The 21,210-nt window shown below is 35.5% G+C and overlaps 1 protein-coding gene across 2 annotated transcripts in view; it reads left to right on the top strand.

Moving 5' to 3' along the window:
- The window catches only part of LOC116888957 (protein diaphanous homolog 2-like), a 76,632-nt gene that overhangs the window by 42,692 nt on the left and 12,730 nt on the right, over window positions 1–21,210 (top strand). The window contains exons 2-3 of one of the 2 annotated variants that reach the window (XM_032890184.1): window positions 11,043–11,075; window positions 13,607–13,783. In XM_032890184.1, coding sequence (XP_032746075.1) covers window positions 11,043–11,075; window positions 13,607–13,783 — 210 coding nt within the window. The remainder of the gene's footprint in view (window positions 1–11,042; window positions 11,076–13,606; window positions 13,784–21,210) is intronic. The other variant, XM_032890185.1, reaches the window with a different exon arrangement.

The raw sequence follows: 21,210 nt of genomic DNA, 5'->3' as shown, positions 1-21,210 counted from the left end.
ATACCCATGAGAGTCATCCACTTTTCTGAAGAGAAAGGAAGGAGGAATAGATGGGGTGGAGGACAGAGTGTGGAAGGGGAAGGATTGGGAGGAGAGGAGAGGGGAAACTGGTCAGAATGTAAAGTAAATTAATTAATTAAAAAATAAATAAAGTGGCTAGATCATTTAAAAAAGAAGAAAATACCATGTTGCTGGCTCTCATGGTGGCGTTTCCTCAAGTGAGGAGCTTTCCTCTCTGATGATTCTTGCTTGTGTCAAGTTGACACACAAAACCAGAAAGTGCATATAGCCTTTTGTAAACTGGCAATAAAACCTGTCCTTCTGTAGTCTGGTTACCGGCTTTATTTATCCTGCTTGGAATATTTGGAATTTCAAAACATAACTGACTTCAAAAGGTTCAGAAAAGATTCATTTAAAAAGCAAGCAAGCAAACAAATAAACATTACATCCTTCATGTTCTTCTGTGAATCAGGAATTTCTTAGGACCCCCAGAGGTTGGCAAATGTATAGATTACCCATTATGGTTTTCGTGATTGATTCTAATTTGACCATGGCCTACATCTTGAAAATGTAATACCCTTTCTCTTGAATCCTTTGTTTCAAAAAGCCACTGTTCCCAACTTGCCTGAAGCATACAGTAATGTCTCCTTTGTCTTCCTTTTCTTTCCCTCTTCCTGGCTATTGGGGTCCAGAAATTAGTGTATGCTTCTTAATCCTTTCTTCTCAACCAAGTTAAACTTAATAGTTCACCTATTTCTTCCCTGAGTTCTTTTTGAACTTGCATGAATTTATCCACCAAATATTTGAACAGTTGGTGGGTGCCAGTGGTTGTTAAAGTGTTAGTGATCAGAAGCCAATGAGATCTCTTCTATGAGGGGACCTGTTTTCTAGTAAGAAGAATAGAACATTAACTACTGCACAAGGTCTTAGGAATATCAGGTAATGCTGTGAGAATAGAGGACAATGTGGTAGAGGAGGAGAGGCTGCAGATCGTAGAGCTTAGTATTTAATTATTGACTGCTTTTATATGGTTAGATTGCACATGCTTTAAGGGAAAATCATGTCTTATACTTCTAGATACCATAAACTGCTGTCTTTACTTAATGCTTGCTTCGCTCATGCATTCATTCTTTGCTTAACAACGCAGGTAGAATTTTATTTATCAAAAAATTGATCTCCATTTGGTTAACTCATCGACCCAAGTGTATCTATTGCGCTAATTACTTCATTGAAATATTAAAATGTCTGTATTTAAGCAAGGCTACTTTAATGTTCCTATTTTTGTTTTAATTTATAGTCCAAGAAGGAAAAATTACGTCCAATTCTCCATATCTCAGTTGGCTTAGTACATAGTAAACAATTGTGATTTCTGTACCTGTAGAAGAAGCTCTTATTTACCAATTGGATTATTCCTGCAATTGTTTTGCTTAATTCATATATAATATGGCTTTTACCAATTTATTATTAGGAACTTTTGTTGAATACCAAAGTGGTGAGCGTACATTTTCTGAACATGTCCTGAGTGGGTCATGCCTATCAAACAGGAGAGACAGTTGGATTGCCATACCATAGTTGCCTTTTCTGACATTCAAGTTTATGGTGGTACAGTTCATTTTGTATTGAGCTCATATCTTGTTAGGACAGACTTAGAAAACTAATTTAATATAGTAACAGTCTTTTGCTTCATGAAGAAAACAGAAGTCCTGGACTTTGATGTTATATTTGATCTCTTGTATATAAATATTTTATTCTTTTTTTTTGTCAAAAGAACAGCTTGAGAAGATCACAGAAGGAATGTTTTATTTTTATCTTTTGTTAGAACAATGGCAGAAAGAATTTTGACTCTGGTGGCTTAAAGTTTGATGCTTCAACTTGACAATATTTCTGAGATGGTGTGGTTACTGTTAACAAAAAATATATACATTTTCCTACTTAAGTGAAGAAATGAAAAGTTACAGGTGTTAACCAGAAAAGTAAGGTAGATAATTGGAGCTTAATGTCAGTTCGTTTATCTTATCTTTTAGGCTTTTGGCCTCTGAAAGCTGAACCATGTCTCTTTAATTTTGTAGTGTTGCCAGTTCATCTAGCATCTATTCATAAATAATAATTGTGATGGAAGACAGTATTGCCCAAAATGATGTGTTCCTGTTGAAAAATGATTCTGTGATAGAAATGAGATGAAAGATGGCTGAGGATAATTTCAAATGCAAGTACTAAATATTTCCCTGACGTTGAAAGCTAAAATTTGTTGTGTCATCCTAGAAGCAAATCTCTACATTGAGCTTGCTTCTAAACATCAGATTATAGATAATTTTCTTTGTGAACTACATAGAGCAGAGAGCTAATAAACTCATAAAATCTCTATGAAGGATTCTAAGGATGGCTTAGAATGTTGATTTTGATTACTAGGTATTCAAATAACCTGGAATTACTTTGATTGATTTAACTAGCTTTGAAAGTTCCGAGTATAAGATCATAAAAAGTTGGAAGGCAGAACCCCTTCCTTGTAGTACTGCCTCCAATCTGAATAGGTATTAGGCACATAGGCCATATAGAGGAATTCATCCTTGCCTGGTGGCTGTTAATCCCCTTGCCCCTTTTCCTCAAGGTATTTCTAATTTGAAATGTGGGTGGAGGCTATGTTAGGGTACTGTTACTTCAGAACTCGGGCAGTACCCTCTCTTCGCCATTTTTATTTTTTTGTGGTTGTTTGTTCAATCTAACTAAAGTAGAACTTATATAGTAGATGTAGATATTTGTTATATTGATATGAATGTATCTTTCCATGTCCAATTGCCGTGGCCCTTTTGGAGAGCAAGATACTTAAAGCTGGGTGAATGATTGACCATGTGTTTTTTTGTTTGTTTGTTTGTTTGTTTTTTTATTTTTTTGTAATGGCCAACCTATTGATTTTCTTTAAAAGAGAAGAGAATTGTCAAATACAGTTATTGAGTTTTTGCGTTGACGATGAGACTTTTGAATTATATCTAATTTAGTTTTCCAATTTCTGTGGTGCTAGACTAATTGCACAATGTTTATAAAGCACTGTATTTCCATGTAACATTAGCCATGAGAGAGTTGACTCTTTACATCGTGTTGCTTTTGTTAATTTCTGCCTGATTGAGAAAATTAAAACTTAATTTTCTTGCCATAATGACCTTTTGCATTGCAATCAGAACTTCAACATTAGAGTTTATAATAACTCAGCCATTTCTCTTATTCTTGAGGGGTTGAGACTCTAGAGCAATACTTTTATAATTATATAATGCTATATAATACTACACTATTATATTTAATATAGCTTATCATAGATGAAGTTTAATAAAGACTGATTGCTTGAGTAATGCATAGTTTGATTGCTTCTTCAGAGTTGCGCTTAATGAAAATATATGGTCACTATACTTATTGATGTAATATGCCCTATTGTAATGACCATTATCATTAGATTTGCATAATAAAAACTTACCAAAATGACTTTAATCAGTGCTTTTAATTCAAGGCTGTGATTCCAATTTTGGGAGTTATTTTTGTCTTATCCTTTTTAATGATTTTTTTCAAGTCCATGTATAGCTCTTTAGTTTGTGTGAAAGAGTACGATCCATGTTTCTTTCTTTGTGGTTTGAAGAAGCATATGTACATCTATATAAATTAAATACATAAATGATTTGAGAACTTTTCTGTAAAGAACATATGGAAATTAAATGATATTTTATCTATTCATTTTAAAGTACTATTTTTCTGTGCTGAGGGCCTAACTCATGGTCTTATGTACATGTTCCTTGAATGCTCTACCACTGCGCTCTATATAATGCTGTCCTGAAAATCAGCTTTAATATAGTCATTTTCAAATGTAACTTTAAGCTCAGTTCATATGAATGTGTTTGACTTAATCTTACCCCAAAGAAGTTTTTTACATTTTTTTTTTGGAGCTTCTTTCTGTTTTGGTGTCTTGTTACTATGATGGAGTGCTTCTGTGAATTGAGTTTTGACTGCCATTAAGTCTGTCAGAAAGCATTTGTTTTCAATTTACGATCACTTAATTGTGACTTATACTATAATATTAGTACATTTAGTATACTGTGGCTAAAAAAAAATCACAATTTCCAAAACTCCGTAACTTATACTTGCTAACAATTTAACTTTTCAGCACACCATAGTTGTCTATTTTCTCTCAGTACAATTTTAAAGAAAGGTTTTAAAGGTAATTATGTTTATGAAATATGGTATTTGGGAAATTGGAATTTTAAATATTTTTAAAACCTTTCCTTATATGTCTATGTATGTATGTGTCTGCATGAGAGTCTGATGTATGTGTGCAGGTGTCTTCAGGGTGAGAAAAGGTATTGAATTTTCTGAAGTTACAGGTGGTTATGAGCCATCTGACTGATGTGGATGCTGGGTACTAAAACTTGGGTCTTGTACAAGAACTGTATATGCTCTTACTCACTGAGCAATCTCTCTTGCCCCTGAAAGCAAATATGTTAGTGAGAGAAATGTATTAGAAAAATAGCTGTATTATAGTAAATGTTCACATTTATATAGAATGTATGTTCTGTGTTGGAATGAAATTTATAAATCAAAAAATCAAGAGTGAAGTGTTTTTCTTTATGGCTCTCTATCATAAGTAATTGGGATAATTTTTTATGTGAATATAATTTGCTTTGTGCCCTGGGGGTGCTCTATCATTCTTGAAAATAACTGTTAGAGGAAAAAAGTCCTTGAAAGTAAATAGAGCACAATCATTATCCAGTTTTATTTTCTAACAGAGTTCCACATTTGATTTGACAATAGTCAAAATTTAAATTTAAGAGACATTCTAGAAATAGAAATACATCTGCTGAAAAGAACATCCCAGGACAAGGGATCTGCAAAACTACCAACAGGACACCATAGGACATAAACTAAGTAATATTTTGTTTTATGCAATACAGGAATCAAGAGGAAAGAAGCAGAAGGTGACCCGGGGCCAAGTCATACAGAGCCTGAATGAATACCTTTGGGTTATTAGTCCTTCCAGGACCAAGATACATTAAATATTTATGAAAGGGAGTATGAGAGTCATTCATAATCATTACTGAGCTTTAGTGTACCAAGCATTGTTTTAGACATTAGAAGCACTGCTCACAATCAGTCAGAGAAGATTATCTATCCCTATATAGTTCATATTATAGTGGGTTGAAAAAGATAGTAAATGCTTGGGCCTGTAGCCGAATGGAATAATGGTTGTTTAACATGTACTGAGCCCTGGGTTACATCTCCAGCACTAGAAAAAAAAAAGTAAAAGGCAATAGACAATGACTAACATTAGCTTACAGATTGTTATTTTAAATATTATTTGAAGAAAGAGAAACGAGGGAATGTGTGGAATAAGTCTATGTTATTATTAGAATAGTATCACCAGAGTAAGCCTCACTGACAAAGAAAGAAAAAGAAAAAAAAAGCGCTAGAAGGATGAAGGGGCAAGTTGTATAGATACTAGAAACGAACAATGCTGCAGGCAGGAGGAAGAGTAAATTCCTGCGCTGTGATTGCTTTTCTTGGGAGCACTGAGGTGGTTAGTGTGAATGGAGCTATTTGAATGAAGGAGAAGCAGTGAAAGATGAGGTCAGGGATCTTCTGGTCATTGTAATGACTTTGAGTTGCATTGGAAGGGAAAATAGAGTCATTACCGGTTTGAGATGGGGAGTTGACATGACTTTGGTTTTTACAGTATAACATTGTCTGCCCTTTTCAAAACTCACTGTAAGAGAACAAAAGTAGAATAAGGGATACAAGGTAGGAGGTTACTAAGGAAATCTAGGTAAGAGCAGATGGTGGCTTAAATTAAAAAGGTTTGGTGTGTGTAAGCTTGCCTACGTGCAGGAATAATGTGTGTAAGGCTTGCCTACGTGCAGGTGTAAGGTGTGTGTGTGTGTGTGTGTGTGTGTGTGTGTGTGTGTGTGTGTGTTGCACAGAAGTCAGTTGGTAGGCTATTGAAATGAAAAATGACAATGTAGAAGTCTTCAGCATAGAAAATCGAATGCAGAGTACCTTTAGCATAAATGGTACACTCTTATTTGTAAAATGAGGTATTTATATTTTGCTTAGATTATCTTATATTTCACCCAACTCTAATTGTCCATATTATGTGGTTTTTGTGACCAAAAGAATGCTAATTCAAAATAGAGAAATATAAGAAGATTCTAGACTCTTCCTGTAAAATCAAGTAAAAAGATAGCTAGCATTTCTGTTTTTCTAGTACTTGCTTTCACTGATTAAATTGTCAACATGTGTTCAATTGAGATACAATGTTGAAGTATTTCTGACATACATGTATCTTAACAGGAAACATACTAAAGCAAATATTTTTCTTCTAATTTATATTCTTGATTTGCAAATGTAGATGTTTCCAATCATAACTGTATGACCCCCCAAAGGGATGGAAGAAAAGGAAAGCAGAAGTTGCTTAAAGAGTTATGTAATCTGTCTAAAAAACCCAGATGGACAGGCTCATGTCAGATGTGAGCAGGGTAATTTCAGGTCTGTAAATTGTGCTTTACAAGGAATCGCGTATATCATTGCACATGAAACTTTTCTATAACACACCAGAAAATTCAAGAGAAAAGAGTTGGAGGAGAAAGTTCTGTGGTGAATTTAAAGGGTGCTGTAGCTTTGATTTAAATAATGCCCTTTTTAATCTTTGTGCTTTTTTGTGATATATATTATATATATATGTGTGTGTGTGTGTGTGTGTGTATGTGTGTGTGTGTGTGTGTGTGTGTGTGTGTGTGTGTGTGTGCACTTGCATATACAGCATATTTGTGGAGTGGTCAGAGGACAACTTTGGGTGTTTCTTGGTCCTTATCTCTTTATTTGGTTTAAGCCAGAGCCTCTTTGTTGTCCTTGTCTGCATGTACAGTTAACCCACTAGCTTTCATGGGTTTTCTTGTCACAGTCTCTCATATTGTTGGAGTAGTGGGATTATAGATGCACAGTACCACACCTGGTTTAAGGTGGGTTGTAGAGTTTTAAACTCAGATTTTCATGTTTATTCAGTGAGTGCTTTCTCTAAGCCACCTTCTAAGCTTCTCTTTTTTTTCCCCAAGACAATAAAGATTTATTGAGTTTATGATGATTTACTACAGGAAAAGAGGTTTAGATTCCTGGGGAAATCATTCAAAATACAAAATGATCTATACATGCACTGTTCTAGGTAAGGATGGTTTTTAATAGCACAGAGTGGATAGTAGTAATTGAAGGCAATTTCCTGAGATTTTGAGACCAAGCCGTTTTGACTGACTGAAAACTTACAATACAATCTTCTTTAGTGAAAGAAGTGTATTTTACTTAGTAAAAATTCATGCCGATATCTGTGACTATGTAAGCTACACTTTGTATTTTTCTTCAAGAAACAACAATGTGAAACAAGTCAGAAGGTTAAATTCAATTTCTAACAATTGTGAAATGGTTCTTTTGAAAAGAAGTCTTTTTTAATTTTATTTTTCTTGGATATTTTATGTATTTACATTTCAAATGTTATCCTTTCCCTCCTCTCCCAGATACTTCCTCCCTCCCAATGCTTCTATGAGGATGCTCCCACTCCCACCTACCCACTCCGACCTCAACACCCTGGAATTACCCTACATTGGGGATACAGGCCTTCACGGGACAAAGGGATTTTTCTCTTATTGATGCTGGACAATGCCATTCTCTGCTACATATGTGGCTGGAGTTATGGTTTCCTCCATGTGTACTTAATGATTGGTGGTTTAGTCCCTGGGAGCTCTAATGGGTTCTGGTTGGTTGATATTGTTGATGTTACAAACACTTTCAGTGTTGCAAAGCTCATTCAGTCTTTTCTCTGATTCCTAAATTGGGGTCCCCTTGTTCAGAGCCTCTCAGGAGACATTCATATCAGGCTCCTGTCAACAACACTTCTTGGCATCGGCAATAGTGACTGGGTTTGGTAGCAGCATATGGGATGGATCCCCAGGTGGGGGCCGTCTCTGCATAAACTTTCCTTCAGTTCCTGCAAAACTCATTGTGAGCTCTTGGGCCAATATCCACTTAACAGTGAGTGCATACCCATATGTGTTCTTTTGTAACTGGGTTACCTTATTGGATGGTATTTTCTAGTTCCATCCATTTCCCTAAGTATTTCATGTAGTCATTGTTTTTAATGGCTGTATAGAGCTCCATTGTGTAAATCTAACACATTTTCTGTAGCCATTCCTCTGTTGAAGGAAATCTTTCAATCTTCTGACTATTATAAATAAGGCTGCTATGAACATAGTGGAGCATGTGTCTTTGTTATATGTTGAGGCATCTTTTTGGTATATGCCCAGAAGAGGTATAGCTGGGTCCTCAGGTAGTTCAATGTCCAATTTTCTGATTTCCAGAATGGTTGTATCAATCTGCCAATCCACCAACAATGGAGAGTGTTCCTCTTTCTCCACCCCCTCAGCATCTGCTGTCTGAGATTTTGATCTTAGCCATTCTGACTGGTGTGGTGGCATCTCAGGAGTTGTTTGGTTTGCATTTCCCTGATGACTAGGATGTTGAACATTTCTTTAAATGCTTCAACGCCATTCATTATTCCTCAGTTGAGAATTCTTTGTTTAGCTCTGTACCCCATTTTTAATAGGCTTATTCGATTCTCTGTATTCTAACGTCCTGAATTCTTTGAATATATTAGATATTAGGCCTCTATTGGATATAGGACTGGTAAAGACCTTTTCCCAATCTGTTGGTTGCTTTTTTTCTTTTTTTTCTTTTTTTTTATTTTTTTTGGAGCTGGGGACCAACCCAGGGCCTTCGTTTGCTGAGGCCAGGCTCTACCACTGAGCTAAATCCCCCAGCCCTTGTTGATTGCTGTTTTATCCTAATGACAGTGTCCTTTACCTTACAGAGGCTTTACAATTTTATGAAGTCCCATTTGTCGATTCTTGATCTTAGAGCATAAGCTATTGGTATTCTATTCGGAAATTTTCTCCAGTACCCATGTGTTTAGAGGGGCTTTTTCCATTCCTCTTCTATTAGTTTGGGTGTATCTGGTTGTATGTGGAGTCTTTGATCCACTTGGACTTGAGCTTTGTACAAGGAGATAATAATGGTTCAATTTGCATTCTTCTACATGCTGACCTCCATTTGTACCAGCACCATTTGTTGAAAATGCTTCCTTTTTTTCCCATTGTATAATTGTAGCTCCTTTGTCAAAGATCAAGTGACCCTAGGTGTGTGTTCATTTCTGGGTCTACAATTCTATTCCATTGATCTATCTGCCTGTCTCTATACCAATATCATGCAGTTATTATCACTATTGCTCAGGTCAGGGATGTACAGCTTAACGAGGTCAGGGATGGTGATTCCCCCAAGTTATTTTATTGTTGAGAATAGCTTTAGTTATCTTGAGTTTTTTGTTATTCCAGATGAATTTGCAAATAGTTCTGTCTAACTCTTTGAAGAATTGGATTGGTATTTTGATGGGGATTGCATTGAATCTGTAGATTGCTTTTGGTAAAATGGCCATTTTTATTGTATTAATCCTGCCAATCCATGAGCATGGGAGTTCTTTCCATCTTCTGAAATTTTCTTCAATTTCTTTCTTCAGAGACTTGAAGTTCTTGTCATACAGATCTTTCACTTGGTTGGTTAGAGTCACACCGAGGTATTTTATATTGTTTGGGACTATTGTGAAGGGTTTAATTTCCCTAATTTCTTTTCTTTTTTTTTTTTTTTTATTAACTGAGTATTTCTTATATACATTTTAGTGTTATTCCCTTTCCGGTTTCGGCAAACATCCCCTCCCCTCCCCTTCCTTATGGGTGTTCCCCTCCCCATCCTCCCCCATTGACTCCCCCTCCCCCCAATAATCTAGTTCACTGGGGGTTCAGTCTTAGCAGGACCCAGGGCTTCCCCTTCCACTGGTGCTCTTACTAGGATATTCATTGAGGTCAGAGTCCAGGGTCAGTCCATATAGTCTTTAGGTAGTGGCTTAGTCCTGGAAGCTCTGGTTGCTTGGACATTGTTGTACATATGGGGTCTCGGCCCCTTCAAGCTCTTCAGTTCTTTCTCTCTGATTCCTTCAATGTAATTTCCCAATTTCTTTCTCAGTCTGTTTATCCTTTGAGTAGAGAAAGTGTATTGATTCATTTGAGTTAACTTTATACCCAACCACTTTGCTGAAGTTGTTTATCTACTGAAGGAGTTTTCTGGTGGAATTTTTGGGGTCACTTAAATATAGTATCGTATCCTTTACAAATAGTGATATTTTGAGTTCTTCCTTTCCAATTTGCATTCCATTGGCATGTTTTTGTTGTCTAATTGCCCTGGCTAAGACTACTGTCATGTATGAGGATTCTGAGCAGAATGTGTCAGAAATAGGACTATATATGTGATAGTGACCCTGCAAGAGTATATTATCTGTGTGTCATCCTACTTTGTTTGAGTGTAGTCTGTGAAATTTATATAATGATGCCATTTATTATGCATTTCTAGAAACAAACATCATCAAGAAGAAATGTGTCGCTATACTTATACAGTGAAATATTAAATTTATACTGATTGCATGCTATTGTAAGATTTTGAGTTATCTTCTGAATCCTGAAGTTTATTGAATTGTTAGTTTTGTTACATTTTAAAATGTTTGTTATATGAAGGAGTTACTGTGTTTATTTTAATTTCATAATCTTTAAGGCATTATTCATTACAAAACCTTTTCAAAGATTGGGAGGGACCATAATTTTACTTACTGCTTTCTAGTATTTAAATAGTGTTGTTGGACAATCTGACATAGATGGGAAGTTGGATCTTAGTGTCCATATTTAAAATCAAATCAAATAGATAACCCTGCCCAAACCAAAACTTCATTTTTAATTTCTACCATATTTTTTCATTTTGTAATGGATGTATTATTTGTATGTTGAATTTTATTTTTGACAATTTACATTTGATAATAGATGAGATTCATTAAATTCCTTTAATTATTGTTGTCTTGTTTGATTTATGATTTTCTCTTATCTGACTGGTATTTTCTTTTGTTTGTTTCCTTTTGGTTTTAATAGAACATTCAAATAAAAACTTTGGCAGATGATGTGGTAAGGTGGTGTGACCAGCATGTTATTGCATTGCTTATGCATGTTACCTTTTTATTAAAAAGTGGACATTAAAGCATTGATATATGCAACACATTAAATGATTACAATGTATAGAAAATAGAACAGAATAGGATCATTGTCAGTAGAGCAATTTCCCCCTTCACATTTTAATGTAAACAATTGTAGCCATGCAGAGTGGTGCATACATGTAATTCTAATGCTCCAGAGACTGAAGGAGAATTGCTTCAAGTAGGAGGTCAGCCTGGTGTATGTAGATAGTTCTATTTTAGCCAACTATGTAGTGCCCTACCCCTACTTCAATAAGAAGGAACAATTGTTCCAAACTTACCCAAATCGTTGGGTCAGCTACGTTTTCTTATCATTGTAATATATAACAAAAATATTTTAAAAATTGGTGCATACACTGGAAAAAAAACATAACTTTTCTCTACTAATAGCAGAATATATTGAGAGTACATTAAATTCTGATATTAGAAGTTATTGTTTACAAATCAAATATGTACTATTGAATACAAAACGCTTATATATTTTTGAGCTCAGACTACCATAGTAATTCTTATTAAAAGTTACATGCTAAGATTTAAATGTACTCTTCATACTAAACTTTCCTGAGTGATATTTTAAAAGTTTCAGTTTTTTTATATGAACTTACCTATCTCCGAAAAATGTAAAATCATATTACTTTTCTAAGGAAATGAAGATATGTAACTTAACTTCATTTCCTTACCTGAATAGAGCTGAAATAAAAAGCCATTTTTTTGCATTAAAATGAAGGGTGCAGAAAGCTCAAGTCTATATGTTACTCATGCTGATACTCAGTATAAGTGCCTTCACTGAGTAAGTACTTTTAAGTGGTGTGCAGTGAATGGAGAAGAGATATGTTAATTTAATGTGTAACTGCATATTTAAATGCTTTCATGTCCATCACATCTTTATGTAAAACTTGACTCAGTTTATTTGGGATTACTAAAATTGTTTTTTTTTTGTCCGTTTTTTGTTTTTTCATTCGTGTGAAGAGATCACTTATCTAAACTAACTTAACTTTCCTCAAAGAATTTACGACATTTAATAATCCTGTTCAAATAATTTTTAAGAAATAACTGTTAATATGAATGTGAAGCTCAAAACCAGGGACTGGTGTATTTAAGTGAGTCACCTGTCCTGTGAATTAAAGGAATTGGTTTTGATGGCATCTTATTTTTCTTCCCAACGCTAAAATATTATATTGTGGTTTCTATAATCTTTCTCTAAGCAACCATGTATTCAAATAATTTTTGTAATCCTAAGTAAGCTGCTTAAAACTGCTTTCTTCAAAGTACACGTAAAAAACAACACCCATTATTTCAGCCAATAAAATAAAGACTATGTTATCTTAGGAGGTTAACAAAAGTATTCATAAACTGTAATAATGTCTGGAATGCTTTCATATTTTTAAGACTATTTAAAAGGATGGTGGTAACATGGCAGTGTACAATAACTGTCTTCATGGCTAACATGTATGTTCGCTTATTGTGACATGATGATATTGCATGTGCTTCCTAACAGACACCTGAATAAAACTGAGCTGTTTTCAGTTTTATGAATATTACTAATATTTGATGTCAAATATTTGCTGGTTTTTCAGTCAGATGGCCTGGTGACAAGCAGCTAAAGTCCTTGACTCACTTGATATTGAAGAACAGGCTAATGGTCAGAGATTGTACATGTTATTAATAATTTAAAGGGAATGCCCATAAAGAAGTGAGTTCAGCAGATAATATTTCAAGGAGGAAGAAACTATTTACTTCTTCGACAAATTGAATGAGTGATTTAGCTTTGTTCTATGTCCTACTGGTGCCAATGATGTGGAAAAGAAAAAGTTGAGGAATATGGTCATAACAGTCATTAATAGAATCAACACCCACCAAGTGTATTTGGCTCTCACAATGACTTAAAGTACAAGAAGAGGAAACAGACTGATTCTGAGTTAGTGATTCTTTGGTTTGGATTTAAACTCACTGTGTCTGGTTTCAGACTCCATGCTATTCAGTATAGCTACCTGCTAAAATGACAGTTATTCATATATACTTGTCACAATTTTTACAGTGTGCAGAAGAAAAACATTAGCCTAACTTTTCCTTTGACTTTGCTATCAGTAGCTCCATCTCCACTCTCCCTTTCCAGAGCACTGCAGTTGGCACCAGAGCCTCATCCTTCCCAAAACAACCACTACAACATTTTGATCCAAAGTGTCTCTTCACTTACTTTCTGTGCAAACAAAGAAATGCCAAGTGACTAAGTTTTACTTTTAAGAAATATTTTCTCACCCCCAGACTTCTGAAGCTCAAGAACTACTCCAAGGTTGCAAAATAGTCCAATCTCTAACTGGTGCTTGCTGCTTACAATAACATTTTGTCAAGAGACAATAATAATATATATTATACTAAATGCCATTTTGATGCTTCCATTCTTCTTGTTCATGGCTCCTGATCTTTTTCTTAGGGCTTTTTTCCCCCTTTCTTTGTTTATAGCGTGACCGAATTACAAGTTTCAGAAAATCTGCCGTCAAAAAAGAAAGACTTCTTATTCAACATCCTACTGATTCTCAAGCTGCCATGGGTGAGGTTCCAACAGCTCAGATATTACATGATGAACGATCTCTGATTTTGTCTGAAAAGGAAGTTCTGGACCTCTTTGAGAAAATGATGGTGAGTTTGACTTTTAATTTCATTGTCATTTTAAATTACAGGTGTCCAGAATAACACTGCATTTTAAATAGGAATGTTTGTGGGGAATGCTTATATAATATAAACAACAGACTTAAACCTCGTCGAGGCAACCGTAGTATTTCCAAGAATATTTGTTTTCTTTGTTTGTTCACTTATTTCTTAGAATGCCTGTCCTAATCATAGTGCTTACAATTAGGGACAGATTAATTTCTCTTTGTTCTCTAGTATTTTGTAGTTTGTAACATAACAGATCAATTTTTCAATTAACTAACTTGCATGCTTACTGGTCCAAAGCAAAGTGAGCCTAAGTCTAGAAGTCTGTTGAGTATATGAAACACAGTTGGGAAGGTACAGTCTAAAACAAACAACAAAATGGTAATTGGAACCACTGAATTAAACTCTAACCCCATTCCTAACCCGAATTCAACTCTAACCCCATCCCTAACCTTAGCAACAGTCATACAACTTACATTTTGTAGTGTGTTTTTTTATGTTTCTTTTTGTGTACTCTAAATTATTTCTGAAATAAGTATAATATTTGGGTTATTCAATACTTTTTTTTTTCCCAGAGCTGGGGACCGAACTCAGGGCCTTGTGCTTGCTAGGCAAGCACTGTACCACTGAGCTAAATCTCCAACCCCAATACTTTGTTTTTTAAATCTGGAAAAGGGATAAATAAAACACTGGGTAATTGCACATTGGTTAGCTTGACTAGATCTCTTTTAGAGATCCCAGAATATGATTTGTTAATTTAACGTCCTAATCTTATGTATCAACATACATTTTATATAAGGAATTCAACAACATTTGTAGCATCCCATTCTTTGTCAAATGTGCCTTATTCTATCTTGTATTACCCTCAATCAATTTCCTCTTCCATCATCCTGTCTTAATTGCCAATAAGGATGACAATAAGAACAAAATATGAAATAGCCCTTGAGATTGTTTTGTTATGAACTTTTCTGACATTCTCAGTTTTCTCTCTTTCACTCAACAGTTATGTTTATAGCTTTAAGTTGCTGATCAGCTCGGCTAGTCCTTCTTGCAGCATTGACAGTTCAGTACCCTTGCCATACCCATGGTCTTTTACATTCATCATTACAGTGCCCTGTTCTAGTCCACATTGTTTTTCATTTAAATCTTAGTTATAGTCTGATCATATTGGTTCAGTTTCTGTATCTGTGTCCTTACTCATCCATTAGCTGCTTTTAATCCTTGCCTAGACAATACTTGCTGTAGTTATTTCTCATGGGTATAAGATTGCTTCCTAACTGCTAACTACATTTCTGCCCATTTTCTAGCCTTCACCAGCTCGCTCTGTCTCTGTCTCTGTCTCTCTCTCTCTCCCCCTCCCTCTCCTCTTTCTCTCTTTCTCTCTCTCTGTGTATGTGTGTGTATGTATGTATGTATGTATATATCTCTCCATCTTTATTCTCCTTTCATATAATACATACCAAATGCAGCTTTTTCTCCCTCCATTCCTACCAGTCTTTCCTCTGCCTTCCCCTTCCCCCAGATCCATTGCTCCTCCATTTCCTTTCAGGTAAGAGCAGCTTTGCATATTCATATCCAATATACCTCTAATAATTCTGAGACAGATTCCTTTTCCAAATCACTGCTTGGGTCTTTGTGTTAAGACAAGTAGTTCTTAATCTCATATTGTCATGACCCCCCCCAATAAAATTATTGCATCGCTACTTCATAAATGCAATTTTCATATTGTTATGAATCATAATGTAAATTTCTGATATGCAAGGTATCTGATATGCAACCTCCAAAGAGTTACAACTCACAGGTTAAGATAGGATGGGGTGGGGCAGTGACCAGAACGTAAAGTTAATAAATAAATGATTGGGAAAAAAAAGAACCTCTGCTTTTCTTAATTTAAATGTCTCTACTGTTCTTACATATGGACTTTGCTGACTATTTCATCTCTTTTGCTGTGGAAATCTGAGAACTTTTCTGTGTAATTCTCCCAGTGACTTTGTTGCCTAATTTACTGAAAAAAAAAAGTGAAAGGATCAGAAGGGAACATTTATGAGCGTCTCCCACCACATGTGTCTTGCTTTTAGATTCTGTACTAATTGGATATTTTTGCTTCTTGTTAACATGTTTTTTTTCCGTGTTCATATTCTTCTATTTGCATACACAAGTTGTTTCCTTCCTTTTTATCTCCTCAGATTCTGCCCCCAGTTTTCATTATAAAATAGTTGTGCTGCCTGATGTCAAGACCGTTTTTCTCAGAGGTCATTACAAGCCAGTCCTATTGGCTCAATCCTTCAACATAGGTTCCTTCTTTCCAGGAGAATCTACATTGTAAGAAATTGACAATTAAAAACTAACTATAGTTCAATGTCCAATTTTCTGAGGAACCTCCAGACTGATTTCCAGAATGTTGTAGCAGTCTGCAATCCCACCAACAATGGAGGAGTGTTTCTCTTTCTCCACATCCTCGCCAGCATTTGCTGTCACCTGCGTTTTTGATCTTAGCCATTCTCACTGGTGTGAGGTGAAATCTCAGGGTTGTTTTGATTTGCATTTCCCTGATGACTAAAGATGTTGAACATTTCTTTAGGGAGGGTGGTAATGGGGGGAGGATGGGGAGGGGAACACCCATATAGAAGGGGAGGGGGAGGGGTTAGGGGGATGTTGACCTGGAAACCAGGAAGGAGAATAACAATCGAAATGTAAATAAGAAATACTCAAGTTAATAAAGATAAAAAAGAAAGTTACAATAAATAAATAAATAAATAAATAAATAAATAAATAAATAATCTATCTAACTATAACAGAGGGGTTGGTGTAGTTGGTGGAAGAATAGGGAAATAATCTCCAGAGGATTTTAAGGTTTGGACCCCCAGTGCAGGGGAATGCCAGGCGGGTGAGTGTTGGTAAGGGGGGTGGATGGGGGTGGGGAACACTCTTATGGGGGAGGCAGAGGGGGTAGGGGCTTATGGACAGGAAACTGGGAAAGGGAATATCATTCGAAATGTAAATAAAGAAATATATGCAATAAGAAAAATGATGGACTATAGTATAGAAGGATAGGCTCAATAAACCCCTCCCCCCCCAAAAAAAGTTACAGAGATCTATTTTATACAGTAGAACTATAATTAATAATATATTGTCTTGACAATGTAAAGGTTTCATATAAAGTATTTTCTGCACAACATGATTTCATTTTATTTTTTGTACCTTCCCTTTTTATTGGATATTTTTTATTTATAGATCACATGTTATTCCTTTTCCCAGTTTTCTGTCCATAAACCCCCTAATGCATCCCCCCCCCTGCTTCTATGAGGGTGCTCCACACCCACTCATCCACCCACCTAATCACCCACCCACTCGCACCCACCTCCCTGCCCTGGCATTCCCCTACACTGGGACATTATCCTTCACAGGACCAAGGGCCTCTTCTCCCATTGATGACCAACAAGGCCATCCTCTGCTACATATGCAGATGGAGCCATAGGTCTGTCCCTGTGTACTCTTGGGATGGTGGTTTAGTCCCCGGGAGCCCGGAAGTCTGGTTGGTTGACATTACAACATTAATTAAATAGTACATAATAATGAGTTAGACTTAGTCACTGAACAATGTATTATTTTTTAAAACATTATATTGTATATAGGAAATAGATTTATATTAATTGAAAAACTTACTTAGAAATGGAAAATCTATATAAATGAATGTATTTAGTGAGTACATATCTTTCTAGTGAGTATGCTATAAACTTTGGTCCCATTTTTCTTTATCAGTTAAATCCTGAACATTGTTCAGTTGCCAACATTTCATATCAGTTTGCTACCTTGTTATACTGTCTTAATAACTGATAACAGCAAAACAGTTACAGTGCTATGTGCATGATTATCATTTATAAATAACATACATTACTTTAAAATAATAATATAATCATAACAGGAATAGCCTTTATGAGAAACATAGGGTATTAGGTAAAGAGTCTGAGGAAGAGCATTATAGAACCTCATAGAACCTCACCAAAGGCCAACAGTCTTATAATAGAAAGCTGGAAAGTAACATCATTATAGTTGATTGGGAAAAGTGACTGAACTCTCAGAAATGAAATTTCTTTGTTTTCTTCACTCTGAGTGTCCTCATTACAAGTATTGTAAAACATATTCTTGTGCTATTTGATGACTACTAAGATGATCTTGCTAGAGTCTCTTGATGTTACCTTTATTCTGGTGTTTGTGTTAGCCAATATTTGCTGTTTTCAGAACTACCATACAACCATGTATCCTGTTTAGAATAATGGTGTGTTTGGAATTTAGGGTTATATACCCTAGGTGTACAATGTTTTTATACCCTTGTATCTAATAGAACACCTTTCACAAACTCTGTTTGCATTAGATGATTAATTAACAACAAACATTACCTTACAAATTCCTTTTTTAACCTTACAATTTCAAATACAATTGATTAATATTTTTGAGAAATAGCATGTTTTTATAAAACTTACAGTGAAAAGCAACAATGGAGAGCTCTGCTAAACTTTATCTATCTCATTCTGATAATTGACATTCTTCTTGCTTGAGGATCAAAAGTACCAACAGCATTTCTTAGTATAGTAGCCAGTAAAAGACTATGTTTAACATTACAACAGAAAAAAGACTTTTATAAGGTCTATCTAATGAACCTCACAATTTAGCACTTGATTTATTTGAAATGAATGAAAACTCTTAGGTGGGAGGGAAGTTAATAAAAGGAACTAGGTGGTATGGTAGTACATGCCTTTAGTAGTAGGAGCCCCAGGAAGGTAGATCTTTGTGAATATGAGACCATCCTGGGCTATATAGGAATTTAAAGGCCAGCCAGCAGGGTACATCCTGTATAAAAACAGTGGCTCACCTTTACTTTAGATTATGAGTGTGTTCTGGACTCTCACATCTACTCTGTGCATCAATAAATCCCTTCTCATATTATAAACATTTGGATATTTGACATAGCAAACTTAGACTTTCTAAATGTTAGTACCAGTGCTATTGCTGACAGATTTAAAGGTCTCACATATGAATTCTTAGGTGATTCTTTCATAGAACGCACACTCTTTACAAAACACTATTTTTAAATTATGTAGTCATGTTTTACATCTTTGGCATAATTTAATGATGTCATGGTTATATGTAATAAGTGCTTAATTATTGATTTTGTCTTCCACCTGTTAGAATTCTCACAGCGCATCCTAAAGCTTTTAATCTTGTTCTTTCCCTTTTTTTCTTCATTAATTTACACAGAAGAGTGGCCTCTGGGCACAAGGTGCTCTACTGTATCCTAAGCATATTGTATTCCCTTGACTGCTATTAAGGGATTTTTTTTCTCACTCAGCACCAGGTTTTTAGAAGTTAGTTAGCTTGGCTGAGAATCTTTGAGTGCTCTCAGCATAAGTAAGTTTAATTAAGTTAAGTTACCACGAAATACATTATTCGTAAATTAGGTCTTCACATCTATAAAAAGCCAAGGAGTAGTTGTCAGAAATGATTAGATTCTAAGAAATTGTTTAGGCAGTCCAATTCCTACTGGTTACATTTAAATTTCCTACATCCTTAATCCATATTTTAGACCATGCTCAATGCCAGATTTTTTGTAGATAAATATTTATTTCCCCTACATTAAGAATCATATGGAAAACATGTAAAGGCAGCAAATGTACTCAGTAAATAGATGAAAAAATAATCTGATCTGGCTCATTAAAAAATTACCATTATTTTTTATCATATAAAAAGTTTTACAGGGAACAGGGAAGGAAGATAGGTATTGAAGGAGGGGAAGTTAAAACCTAGGTTTGCAAATTCACTTCCCTTGGAGACACGTTCACAGCCTGCTGTTTCTCTTCTAGGTCTGCATGTAGAAATGCTTGAAAAGTTTAATGGCTTAAATGTATTAAATGTCTTTGTTTGCATTTATTGTGAGTACATCTTAGCCATTATTAATTGTTCTGTGTTATGTGCTAGATGGTATGCTATGGGCTGCAGGTTTAGAGCTAAATGTATTACCTCCTCTTAAAGAGAACAGTGTTCAGTCAGGGAGACAGGTAAAGGTAAGCAAAGCTTCCCTAGTTCTAAGATGGCTGTGGATCAGCTGCTTTAGTGGGGATATAATCCCTCAAACCTGTCACTGGGGCTAAGCAAAGACGCAGATGAAGATGTGAATAAAATGTGAAAAGCCAGTGTCCTCTTCTGAATTATTATTGCTCTTTTTTTTATGGTAGTCCATTCTCATAATTTAAGTAATTCAGCAAAGTCCAAGGGCACCTATCTTAGGTACTGTTTTAAATTTTGAGAGAGAGAGAGAGAGAGAGAGAGAGAGAGAGAGGAGAGAGAGAGAGAGAGAGGAGGGAGGGGGGGAAGAAGGAGAGAGAGAGAGAGAGAGAAAGAGAGAGAGAGAGAAAGAGAGAAGGAAAGAGAGAGAGAGAGAAAGAAGAAGAGAGAGAGAGAGAGAAAGAAATCCATTAAAGAAAACTCCAACCATCAAGAAGCTAAGTTCTGATAGGGTGACATATAAGGACATAAGGTGGCATTGTGGAAGGAACAAATAGCTAAAAGAAGTTTTGAGTCATGCTTTGCCAGCTCTCTCTCAGCTCAGCTAGATAGTTTGTTGTTGCCGAAGACATAGACATATTAAAGCTACTATTCCCCACAAAAGGACTTCACTTTGTATGTCCTGCAAGCTAACAGTGTTTGCTTTATGTTTTATATTTTCCTTTATTTTTATTACTGACGTGTGTGTGTGTGTGTGTGTGTGTGTGTGTGTGTGTGTGTGTTGTGTATGAGTGCAGATAGAATGCATGCATGCTGCATTGAAGATGCGGAGGTCCGATGACAGTTTACACCATTTGGTTCTCTCTGTGCCCCCATTCTGTGTGTTGTGCTCCGGCTCAGCAAGCTTTGAGTAGCAGTGCAGTTCCCTGGAAAGCCACTTCCCTGATCCCATGCTTTATTATTTAAATGGTTAAAGAGAAGATTAATTTCAAGGCACATGGAAGTTATACAAATTTCTTTGACCACAAATGACATTTTGTTGAATATAACTATGTCTATTTTCTGTGTCTTCTTTGTACTGCAGCAAAAAATAATTTTGATGTAGGCTAGTCTGTCCTATAGAGAAGTCAAGTCTACCCCAGGATCCAGAAATCCTGCTTTAAAAACTTATTCCAAACCACGCCAAATTAAACCAAACTGAAACAAAGCAATCCAGAAAAGAATAAAAAGAAACACAGAGGCTAGTAAGCAAAGCCTGAAACACTTATTGTCTTGTTCTTACATATTACAAAAAAGCTTTGTAATCTTAGGACTGTCTCTAAGCTGTTTGAATCTTTTCCCCTCCTTGGGAAATAGTGTGCATGGAAATACATGCACGTGTATAAATTCATTTGTATGTCTCTCTATAT

Source organism: Rattus rattus, chromosome X (genome assembly GCF_011064425.1).
Source record: "Rattus rattus isolate New Zealand chromosome X, Rrattus_CSIRO_v1, whole genome shotgun sequence".
In the NCBI taxonomy this organism is placed as follows: domain Eukaryota; kingdom Metazoa; phylum Chordata; class Mammalia; order Rodentia; family Muridae; genus Rattus; species Rattus rattus.
Note: the sequence above shows the minus strand (reverse complement) of the source record. Positions and strands in the feature narration are given on the sequence as shown.